This window comes from Podarcis erhardii (assembly GCF_964252035.2).
Source record: "Podarcis erhardii genome assembly, chromosome: 8".
NCBI lineage: Eukaryota > Metazoa > Chordata > Lepidosauria > Squamata > Lacertidae > Podarcis > Podarcis erhardii.
Genome location: NC_138499.1, coordinates 70,060,542 through 70,072,928, shown reverse-complemented (window position 1 = coordinate 70,072,928; position 12,387 = coordinate 70,060,542). Strand labels below are relative to the sequence as shown.

Below are 12,387 nucleotides of genomic sequence, written 5' to 3'. Positions count from 1 at the left end.
GCGGAGTCCCCCAAACCCTGGGCTGCTCCTGTGTGGAATAACCACTCAAGGCAATATCCTATGGGATTAAAATTACCACAACTTTATTAAGTTTCAGATGTGGGTACACCTTGGCTCAGGCATTGGGCTTTTATCCCTCCCAGTCCCCCACCTGGGGAACATCAGGGATATCCAGTGTGTGTGGGGATTGGGCTGGCTCTGGAGAACATATGTTCAAGCAGAGAGAGCCCATCCCCCATTTTGCTCCCATCACAGGGGAGAGCAATGATAACCTCTAGGCGTACGGCCAAAGCCTCCCCTCAAAACAACCCCTTTAATGGGGAACCCTGGTATTGCCGCCACAAAGAGAAGATGGGGCGTGAGTCACTGCTACACGCCCACCCCCATTTAGGGAAGATAGACTAAAGGATTCTGCCCAATGCCTGATACCGCCAAAGTTGTGACGTTTTGCTACAGGAAAGGCAAACCTGCCAATGCTGGAGAATTCCTTTCTGGCCCTTCAACAGTGACCTTGACATAGCAGAGCCCGCATACCTGTGGAGAAGAGGTTAACCTGCCATAGAAGTCTTAACTGAGGGTGGGTAGGGTGGGAGAAGCTCTGGAGCCAACTGACGCTTTGCAGGTAAGATCCTTTCCTCTATTGTGTGGGCAGGGTGGTCCCTCCCCCTACCAGGCCTGATCACCTTGGCAACGCCTCCCCAGGTGGGATTGGGCAACTGGCTGAGATAGGCGGAGACCTCCAGGTATTCCACCTGGGGAAGGCGAAGCCAAGCCTGTGCATAGGGTCCAGGGGGCTGCGCGTGACCGCGCAAAGGGCGCCCCCCATTTAATGTGGGGAGCGGTTATTCCTGCACTCTGATTAGATTACTGTTCCCATCTGACCGTACAGGATTATGTATCTCATGTAGGAATTGGCCAATTTGTAAATTCCCATTTCTGTTCACTTCTCACTTTCCAATCTTAAATTCACATTTCTACATCAGTTTGCATTTTTTCCGTTTAAAAAGTACCCATAAATTCATAGCCTGAATTTCTTATAAAATGCTTTTTTTTTTTTTTTTGCATTCAGTTTTTCCCAATATACACATATTTGCAAATCATTTCCCCGTAAAATAGTACATTTTGGTATGTTATTTCTACTAATATGTAGACTTTTATACACATTCTATACCAGTATGTGCATTTTCCTACACATTACAGTGGTACCTCGGGTTAAGTACTTAATTCGTACCAAAGGTCTGTTCTTAACCTGAAACTGTTCTTAACCTGAAGCACCACTTTAGCTAATGGGACCTCCTGCTGCTGCCGCGCCACTGGAGTACGATTTCTGTTCTCATCCTGAAGCAAAGTTCTTAACCTGAAACACTATCTCTGGGTTAGTGGAGTCTGTAACCTGAAGCGTCTGTAACCTGAAGCGTCTGTAACCTGAGGTATCACTGTACTGCTCAGACTGACTAGAGCTCAGTCAGTAGAGCATGAAACTCTTAATTTCAGGATCGTGGGTTCCAGCCCCATGTTGGGCAAAAGATTCCTGCATTGCAGGGGGTTGGACTAGATGAGTCCGTGGTCCCTTCCAACTCTATGATCCTATGACTACAGAAATGCACCACAAAATTCAGAGAAGTATGAATTTTAAAGGGTGTCCCTATGTCAGTTCACATTTTGTTTTGGAAAGTACCTAATAGGCAGGTTTGCCTTAAAATAAAAACTGATTCTAAATTCTCTCCCAGCTCTAATATCATGTTTTAAATTGTGATCCAAACTCCTTTTGGTAAACTACCCAGCTGAAGATGTAATATAATCAAACATTTCCTATTTTGTTGAATTTTTGAAAGCTGCTTGCTGTTCTTGCAAAACAGGGGAGTGTTTGGACAACAACAACAACAAAATATTGTGAAATATTATCTCCTCTAGTCCTCTTTATTGATATAATTCTGCCATTACAAGAAATGTGGTTAATCTTAGCTGATTACTCCCATTCCCACTAGTGAAACAAAAGCACACGTGATTGCTCAGCTGGGAAATGTACAAAGAACTTTGATCAAAACATGATAAATGATCCAGAAAATGGAAAGAACATCTATTAAGCCGCAGGAAATTAGATGAAAGGCATTTAAAAACTATGAAAAGAAGGTGCGAGCAATCATGTGGTCCTCTGAGAGTATCTGAGAGACATGAATAGAAAATATTATATTAAGGCAGCAGTTCTCATGCCCAATTCTTGGGAAGTTTCCAAGTAAATTATTATATTTGTCACCACTAGAAACATTTCCTTAATGCAGAGAATATCAGTTTATAAGCCAAGAATGGGGAACTCATGGCTCTCCAGATATTGTGACCGGGGTGTATGGGGGTTTAAGGGAGGGGTGATCACTGCATATGGTGACAGCAGTCAGGAAATTAAAAGACTGCCTGCTTCTTGGGAGAAAAGCAATGACAAACCTAGACAGCATCTTAAAAAGCAGAGACATCACCTTGCCAACAAAGGCACGTATAGTTAATGCTATGGTTTTCCCAGTAGTGATGTATGGAAGTGAGTGCTGGACCATAAAGAAGGCTGATCGCCAAAGAATTGATGCTTTTGAATTATGGTGCTGGAGGAGACTCTTGAGAGTCCCATGGACTGCAAGAAGATCAAACCCTCTCCATTCTGAAGGAAATCAGTCCTGAGTGCTCACTGGAAGGACAGATCCTGAAGCTGAGGCTCCAGTACTTTGCCACTTCATGAGAAGAGAAGACTCCCTGGAAAAGACCCTGATGTTGGGAAAGATGGAGGGCACAAGGAGAAGGGGACGACAGAGGACGAGATGGTTGGACAGTGTTCTCAAAGCTACCAGCATGAGTTTGACCAAACTGTGGGAGGCAGTAGAAGACAGGAATGCCTGGCGTGCTCTGGTCCATGGGGTCACAAAGAGTCGGACACGACTAAACGACTAAGCAACAACAACAAATAACTCTAGGGGACATGTTATGCTCCTTCTGGGGTAGTTTGTCCACCTTTAGTCCCTACCATGCCTCAGCTGTCATCTGTGGCTCCCAGAGGCTGACATCATGTGACAGCATCCACACTCCAGGAAATGGCTTTGACTGGCTGGCTAAACCAGGTGAGGGTAGCTGATGGCTCTCAAACCTTCAGTGACTTTCCCTGCATGTGAAGACAAGCTATGGCAGATTCAGCGGACGAGCTCAATAGTGGGTTCCATGATCAGGAAGGTTGTTTCTGCACGTGCTGTAGAGGGAAGCGAGGGGCAGATGGGGCTCTTCAGCCTGGGAAAGTAGCCCATCTAGGAGAAGGAAAACCCTGGTCCTAAACTTCCAGCGCCTTGAGGCTATACTAATTTGTGAGGTAGGTTTCATGAATAAACCCTGAGCAAAAATCTGCCTTGTGGGACATCTTCAGGAGAAGAAGAGGCTCTAGAAATCTGGAGTGGAGTATTTAAGATGGTTGAATGCATGGGCATAGCCAGGGTGGGGGGCAGGGAGGGGCTGCTGTCCACCTAAATCAATAAAAATTAATAAAAACACGTAGCTAACTGAGGTTCTGCCCCCCCAAACAAAAGGCCTGCCCCCCTAACAAAAATCATGTACTCCTCCTCCCAACAACTCCTGCAGCTAAGCTGCTGCTAATTTTATTGCTCTGCATTTTTCGGGGGGGGGGGGGAGCAGAAGGGACCTCAGCCCTTAGGACTTAACTCCTATGATCTGGTGTAACTTTATGCCAGCTTAATTTAGGCTGGCTAGCTTTACACCAGTTTTTTGCATGCAGGATTGCTCCCTTAGTTTCTTACTATAAAATGCCATAACCCCAATAGAGGGTTTTTAATGAAATAGAGGGTTTTTATTGAAAGGTCTTTAATTTTGCATGGACAGGCGGAGTCCCCCCAATGTCAGGCAACTCCTGAGTGGAATAATGACTCAAGACAATGTGCTATGGGATTAAAATTGGCCTCAACTTTATTAAGCTTTGGATGTAGGGAGACTTTGGCTCAGGCATTGGACGTTTATCCTTCCCAGTCCCCAGCCAGGGATCTGGGGCACATCAGGATAATCCAGAATGTGTGGGGACTGGGCTGGCTCTGGAGAACATATGTTCAAGCAGAGAGCCCGCTCCCCATTTTGCCGCTGTCACAGGGAAGAGCAATGACAACCTCTCGGTGTATGACCAATGCTTCCCCTCAAGACCCCTTTAATGGGGAACCCTGGTATCACTGCCACAAGGGGGGGCGTGGGTCACTACTTCACGCCCACCCCCCCATTTAGGGAAGATAGACCAAAGGATTCCGCCCAAGGCTTGAAACCACCAAAGTTGTGATGTTTTGCTACGGGGAAGGCAAAACCTGCCAATGCAGGAAAATTCCTTTCTGGCCCTTCAACAGAGACCATGATGTAGCAGCGCCCGCATACCTGTGGAGAATAATGAATAAATAAGTTTTTATTTATACCCCGCCCTTCCTTGTTCAGAAAACCAGGCTCAGGGTGGCTAACAACAAATTTAAAACACTTAATTGATGCAACAAGAAACAGCATAAAATACAATATAAAACATGAATAACAATAAATTCAGAATTCAAAAATCAATTTGGGGGGGGGGATCCATCCAATAAACATTAGATGATCACCAGGGCTAGCTGGCTAAATTAGTCCTATTTGGGCCAGCGAGGAGACCAAGGGAGAATTAGCTGTGGTATTCCAGAGCGGGTAATCTTCATAAAAAGGGGAGGGGGAGGGAAGGAAGGGGAATAAAAGATCAGGCTGAATTCAAATTAAAAGCCAGGTGGAATAGCTCTGTCTTACAGGCCCTGCAGAAGGAAGTTAAATCCTGCATGGGACAGAGCATTCCACCAGGTCGGAGCCAACACTGAGAAGGCCCTGGCCCTGGTGGAGGATTGACTTCCTTAGGCCCGGGAGCTCTAAACTATGGTTATTCATGGACCTTAAGGTCCTCTGCGGGGCATACCAGGAGAGGTGGTCCCGTAAATACGAGGTCCCTAAGCCACAAAGAGAAGAGGTTAACCTGCAAAAGAAGGTTTAACTGAGGGAGGGCAGGGTGGGAGAAGCTCTGGAGCCAACTGACGCTTTGCAGGTAAGATTCTCCCTCTGTTGTGTGGGCAGGGCGGTCCTTCCCCTTACCTGGCCAATTCCCTGGCAACGCCTCCCCAGGCGGGATTGGGTGATTGGCTGAGGTAGGCAGAGACCTCCAGGTATCCAGCCTGGGGAGGGCGAAGCCAGCCCATGCTACCAGGAGCCAAACTGGGATCCAGGGGGCTGCATGTGACCACATAAAGGGCGCCCCCCCATTTTATGTGGGGAGCGGTCATTGTTATCAAACTGCTGCAAAGAATGTATAGGGATGCCTGTGTGTTTGGCAGGGAGAGAAGGAGCACAGCAGAAAGGAAAAATATTCCTTGCATTTGACCTAACAAATAATTAAAGAATCCTAAGAGCCTTAAGCCAACAATGCCAAAAAAGAAAAAAAGAAAAAAAACCCTACACAAAGGAAATCAGAATTCTTTGTCTCCACCCTTTTTTTGCTTTAACAAGTAACTGGAACGCCCAGAGGCACTATCTATTCAACAAATACCAAACTATGTAAAACAAATTAGTTCAGCAGCAGATACATTTGAGAATTGTGTGTTTGTCTATATTCGGGTTGCTGAGAAATTGCACTTTTTACTACTCTGGATATATTTTCTGGTTATTCAGAGTGGCAAAGAAATGGATTTCCAGATGGTGAACAACAGAACAAGTAAGTGCGCAGATATCATTAACAGATTATTATTATTATTATTTTAAAAAAGATATCTAGCTGTTCAAGATGTTTAAAAATAGTAATCTGTTTTGAGGATGACTTTGTCAGGGCCAGAGAGTCTGGGACACGGTTTCCGTTTTGTACTGATACATTTTAAAAAGCGAAAGAGAAGTCGTTCAAAGTGTTTGGGTGGGGGTTGTGAAGTTCAGAACATTTGGGGTCAGAATCCTCAAAGACAAGAGCAGCAAGCACAGATTGGTCTCTTGTCTGCTGTTCCCTCATCCTTGATGTTTGTTTTCCTCAAAAGCCACCTGCTACTTTATATATGATGAGAAGCTATGGTGGTGTTGTTTTTAAACTGTCAGGAAAGAAATTAAATCTTAAAAGCTTCCTTCTTTCTTTCCTGCTAACAAGGGGTGGCGATGTGTTTTAAAACAACAACAACAAAACCCCAAAAGGAACAATTATAAGGTTGGGTTTTTTTTTTTACTAATTTTTATTAGTTTATTAGGTAACTAATTTTTATCAGGCATATAGGAGCTCAGTCTTTTATCTGAAATGTTCCATGTGCGCTTTCCTGAAATAAATATTTCTGCTGTTAATGTTCAACAGTTAAACAGAAACTTTTCTAAGAAATCTTTGGTGGTTTCTCATTGCTTCTCCTTCAGTTGCTGTACAGATGTAAAGACAGACTTCATAGAGCTGATTCAGATTTCACATTTCTTTTCATTGTATTCAGATGCAGACACAAATCTAAAAATTCAACATGAGAATGGGTCCTGTGATGTTCTTCCAGGTCTGTAGAGTCTTAATACTTTTGGTCTATCCGACAGTGTTTCTCAAACTAGGGTCCCCAGCTGTTGTTGGACTACAACTCCCAACATCCCTAGCTAGCAGGACCAGTGGTCAGGGATGATGGGAGTTGTGGTCCAACAACAGCTTGGGGACTCAAGTTTGAGAAACACTGGACGTTTGTCCAGGAAATCTCTATGACATGGGTTGCTAATGGGGCAACTTCCAGATGCAGTTGGATTGTGACTATCACCTTCCCTGACCATTGACTGTGCTTGGTGGGGCTGATGGGATTTGTAGTTCAACAACTTTTGGAGGGTACTGTATTGGTTATCTGGGCTGTGGATGATCTGCTGTGGATTCTCCGCTATGGAATTCCATCCAGCAAACACTTATTTGAACCCAAATTCTCCTCCTCCTCCTTCTCAGGGATAAACATATACAGTATTGTCTTTCTGTACTTTCTTTAGTTGGAGATGCTTAGTTTAATCAATCAATCAATCAATCATTATGCAATCCAAGACCTTTGGCTAATGACAGTCATTTCAATGGCTTGGATTCTTTCTTTCTTTCTTTCTTTCTTTCTTTCTTTCTTTCTTTCTTTCTTTCTTTCTTTCTTTTATTAGTTTTTAATTAAAGATTTTATTGCGTTACAAACCAGACAGACTTCCAGCTGATGGGAGTCTCTCTAAATGGAGATCTGTTCGAGTGATGCTTCGCCCAGCAGAATGGGGCAGGGGAGATGACATTCACTGATCCCTTCTTTCCCCCCCTCCAGGGGCCCCCAACTTGAATAAAATATTGGGGGGGGCAGGTAAGCCCTGCCCTGCACAATTGATCACATGACGCATTGCACCACACCATTTGAATGAAAAAGTCTATCAATTTGGGCGGGCCATCCCCCTTCAGATATTTTTTGGGGGAGCCAATGGGACCTCGACCCCTAGGAGTTGGCTCCTATGCTCCCCCCTATAGCCTCTTGTGCCCTCCCACATGCTCCAGAGGGCAGGTAGATTTAGAGGACTCTCTAGAGCAGTATGAGACATGGTTCAGGGGAAGGGGGTATCTGTGAAAATTGCACCCCTTCCTTAAGCAGGCAGGATCCTCAGTCAGAGCTCTGAAGGGCAGGAGCCCTTTCATTCATAGCTGCCTCACTATGATCCAAGCCATAATTTCCCAGTTTCAGGACTCTGGCTACCACCTCTTGTTTCTTATTAGGGTGCTCCCCAGTGTGGTGTAGTGGTTAAGAGCGGTGGACTCATAATCTGGTGAACTGTGTTTGATTACCTGCTCCTCCACATGCAGCTGCTGGGTGACCTTGGGCTAGTCACACTTCTCTGAAGTCTCTCAGCCTCACTCACCTCACAGGATGTTTGTTGTGGGGGAGGAAGGGAAAGGAGACTGTTAGCCGCTTTGAGACTCCTTCGGGTAGTGATAAAGCGGGATATCAAATCCAAACTCCTCCTCCTCCTCCTCCTCCCCCTCCTCCTCCTCCTCCTCCTCCTCCTCCTCCTCCTCTTCTTCTCCTGTCTCCTACTGAGCTCCCAGGCCAGTAACCCAATCTCTTCGCTATGGCTGTTGAGGATCTGCACACAGAGACAATTCTTCACTGCCAACAAAGGGACACCCACTGCCTCACCGTTTCTCTTTTTAAGATTTTCCCAGTGAAAATACGTAACTTTCCAAAAGCACCAGCAGTACATTCAAAGATGCTATAAATATGAAAAGGAAGAATGACATGGGAATACGAAGCGCTGCAGAAGGCATGCAACTGCAAATAGCTAATTGTCCAGGGATATAATTTGACACTTTTCTTCTCTCTTTCTCTCTATCTTTCCACTCCCACTCTCCTCGCCCTTATCAAATTTTTGCAAATGGTTAGAAGGAAAAGATTATATCTCTGAAATTACTTCACAGTCATTTTGCATGAGTGGGAAAAGAAAAAAAAGTCGCTTTACAACTCATGCTTTCATTTGAGGTATTAAATGTACCAAAATGGATTCTGGGCAAAGTGAGAACAGATTTACATTTTCAGCACAGTATATTTTAATGACAAAGCCACATTGTAAAATGTGCCATAAAACACACTAGGAGAAAAATGGGGGATTGAATGTAGAATGTAGATTTCTATTTGTAGCAGATGCGATTTCGCCCCTTCAGATGATTGTATGCAAATATCTTTGTAGGCACCTGTGCTTTGCAGGTAAAACTGAGTCATTAACTGTGTAAATGATCTATTTTTCCCCCCATGCAGAAAATTTCAGCAAAAATCAAATGCACTAAAACAAATATCAGATGTTTCACGTTTTGTTTTGTTTTCTCTCTGAAGTTGAGTTCTGCTAAATTAATTTTAAATAGCATCGGAGAAATGTTGGAAGGTATGAGGTTATACCTATATAACCAGCCAATGCAGTATACACATACCTTGGGTAAAAATAGCCCCCGAGGCTGAAGAGTGAGTGTGACAATGTGCCACAGATCCACACAGCTTAGCCATGCTGGCCACATGACCCGGAAGCTGTCTACTGACAAACGCCGGCTCCCTTGGCCTATAGAGCTTGCGTGAGTCTGCCAATCAAGCACAGAGCAGAACACTGGCACCAACTTCAGGGGCCCCTGGGGAGCCGGTCACCCACAATTTTGTTGTTGTGGGTGCCTGACCTCTGTACCCCACCATCACCGCTGCTCGGCCTTCACCCCCAGGCTGCTGTCACTGCCTTACCTCTGGCACTTAGGCAGTGGCTGAGCTGTGACTTGTGCCACTGATGCGGGGCCTGTATGGGGTCCACTGCAGCCATGGACAGAGGTCCCAGGCAGCAATGCGATGTCGGAGCACACATGCCACTCTGTGGCGCGCACCCTGAGTGCCCACAGTGTGGCGCCCAAGTTGGCGCAGCTGTGGCAGAGAGACAGGGGATGTTTGTGTGTCAAAGGAAGGGGAATGGGAGGGCAATTTACACAAGGAGGTTTACAAGCTGAAGATACTACAAAACAGGCAGCAAAGATCACACACGTAATAACAATCTGATCCAATGCAGCGAATGGGGCATTGCAGTTTTAAATTGGGTATGGCTATTTTAGCAAGCTTACTTATCCTTTGTATATTGACCTTTTTTATTCCTCATTTCCAGACAAACAGATCAGTACTGGACCTGACCCACTGAGACAAAAGCGTCTTTCTAGCTTCCAGGGAGAAAGTGAAAAGAGAGAAAAAGATTCTACCTTTGAGAGCTTTGTGACCAATTTTTCAAACATCTTTGAGTCAGGTAGGATTAATATATTCATTTTTATTCGTGTGTGTGTGTAGGGGAGAGAGGCGGAAATTTAAGATCTACACGTACAGTTTCTGAATCACCCTATTGTGAATCCTTCAAGACCTGCTTCTCAGGATGTCTGCAGAATCTTGAAGTGGGGTATTGTTTAGGGGTCATTGTTGCGGTCCATATTTAATTTTGGAGATGCTAGTTTTGCCATTACTCATGCTATTTTTGTATATCAATTTTAAAATCTTATTACGGCATGTGGGGATTGTTTAAATTTGTTGTGTATGTTTCGATAAGTTTTTATTTATCACTTATGACCACTGTTCTCATATTTTTGAAATTATCTACATCTTTGCATACTGTAAGCCACCTGGAGCATGGTTGGAATGATGGAAAGGTGGCATGCAAAGAAGCAATGCTGAAGCTGGAGACTCTCCCCCTGTACTTTTTACATCAGGGGTAGGGAACCTGTGGTCCTCTGGAAGTTGAGGCTGGTGGGCAATAGCTGGAGATAAAGTCCAGATGTCCAACAACATCTGGAGAGTCACAGCCTCCCCATCACTGTTTAACAGTCATTATGTGTTCCTTCCATTCATCTCAAGGTCCTGTTGTGTGGCGCACATGGAGTCCTTCTTGCTGGGACTGGATGAAAGGACCATGGGTTAAAATGGTTGGGAGAAGCTTGACCCCATTTTTCTATCCAGTTGCAGATTTAAATGTGCAACCTTGTGCAAATCAGCCTTTGCCCCAAGTCTCCTCCTGAATCCTACACATCATTAAACAGAATTTCTCTCCTCCAACTCCCAGATCTTTTGCCTACTCAGAATGGTGAGGAACTGACAGAACGTTTCCTGCATGAAGTTGTGAGTATTCTCCTGAGTTACATCAAAAAGACCTACGATGGAAAGACGAAAGTGCTGGATTTCCACCACCCTCACCAGCTTCTGGAAGGGTTGGAAGGCTTCAGCGTGGAACTTTCGGATCAGCCAGAACCTCTGGAACAAATACTTGTTGATTGTAGGGATACCTTGAAATATGGAGTCAAAACAGGTAACTGCTCTTTGTTTTTATACAGCATTTTTTCAGTGGCTAGCAGCCATGTGGACTTTGGGTTCACAGAGAGCATGTGTCTGAATGGCAGGAGCTGGGAGTCAACCGCAGGGAAGGGATATTGCCTCCTTGCTCAACTTGTGGGCTTCCCAGAGACATGTGGCCAACCAACATGGGAAACAGGATGGCGGACCACCTTGATCTGTTCATGCTGTTCTAGCATGTGTCTTCCTATTGCAGTCTGGTGGCATACAAACTTTCTGTCTTCAGGGTAGACATAGGGCCAGATCATCCATCCATCCATCTGACCATTGATCATGTTTATGTGCTGCAGGAATGACTGCATTCCGCACCATCCTACCTGCACATAGTATAATAAATGACCCAAGAACTTTAGACATATGCCGAATTCTTGTGTTCTTCTTTCTCCCTCCTCACTTTTATGGAAGAGCTGTATGGTTGCACACATCACAATCTCCAAGTGGTGAGACTTCAGGGGTTTCCATCACTTACTCAGAGTTTGGTTTTCTTGGAGTGCAGGTCCTTGGAGACTATGGTGTCTTGTGGAAAAGAAGTAGATGTCTGTTTCTGTTTGTGTGTGTGTTTAATGAACTATCCACATAAGCCAAGAGCTTTCTTCTACCACAGTTGCTACTGCACCTCCCTGTACAAACACCCCCTCCCCCTTGGCTCTACCTAACTTCTTCACAATATATTTTAACTGCCACTAATTTGTACCACTAATTTAGGGTTGCCATATGTCTGGGATTTCCTGGACATAGCCAGAATACGGCAGTTGGAAATCACTGAAATGTCTGGGAAAATCCATGTTGAAAGTCTAGATTTTGGTGAATTTCCTTAAAAATAGCTAAAAAACCTCATTTTTTTTCCTCTTTCACTTTTTGAAATATGGCAACCCTAACAAATTGGAAACTTTGCTGATGAAGTGATGCACCCCTAACATTTCTTCAAAAAGCATGACCTGTTTTATCTTCAATTTATCGACATTTCAGGGCATCCTCGTTACTTCAACCAACTTTCCAGTGGCCTTGACATTATAGGACTTGCTGGCGAATGGCTGACGGCTACAGCAAATACAAACATGTATGTACTGTAGATTGTCATTTTTAGACAAGATTAATCTGAATTAAGAAACAACAGCGAAACCAAACTCCTTTTTTTATTATTGCTCTTTAAGAATGCGAAGGATGTATGAAATCCAGCAAACAGAGAATAAATACATTTATGAAATGCATCAGGAAGGCTGGCTTATTGGACTCAGAGGGATAGAAAAACTAGAAAGAAAAAAGGAGTTAAGGAGCCCAGTTTCTACTGAAATAACCAAAGCTTCAGTTTAGGGCCAAATGATATGATTAAAAAGAAACATGTTTAGCACCTGTCACACCTCCTCCTTAACACCCCCTGTGGGGGGATCCTGATTTGGACTGGGATTGCAGCATGAGAGGAGAGTGAGCGAGCTCTTCACTCCATATCCTCTTTTAAAAACAAAAAACGCTACTCCTTGAGCTATTG

The 12,387-nt window shown here is 44.4% G+C and overlaps 1 protein-coding gene across 2 annotated transcripts in view; it reads left to right on the top strand.

The window, feature by feature from the left end:
- The first annotated feature begins 5,598 nt into the window (after nt 1–5,598).
- The window catches only part of LOC309348035 (glutamate decarboxylase 1-like), a 28,483-nt gene continuing 21,694 nt past the window's right edge, over nt 5,599–12,387 (top strand). Inside the window, exons 1-5 of one of the 2 annotated variants that reach the window (XM_081873078.1) lie at nt 5,599–5,746; nt 6,489–6,545; nt 9,673–9,807; nt 10,612–10,854; nt 11,868–11,958. In XM_081873078.1, coding sequence (XP_081729204.1) covers nt 5,716–5,746; nt 6,489–6,545; nt 9,673–9,807; nt 10,612–10,854; nt 11,868–11,958 — 557 coding nt within the window. In that variant the 5' untranslated portion in view covers nt 5,599–5,715. The remainder of the gene's footprint in view (nt 5,747–6,488; nt 6,546–9,672; nt 9,808–10,611; nt 10,855–11,867; nt 11,959–12,387) is intronic. The other variant, XM_081873077.1, reaches the window with a different exon arrangement.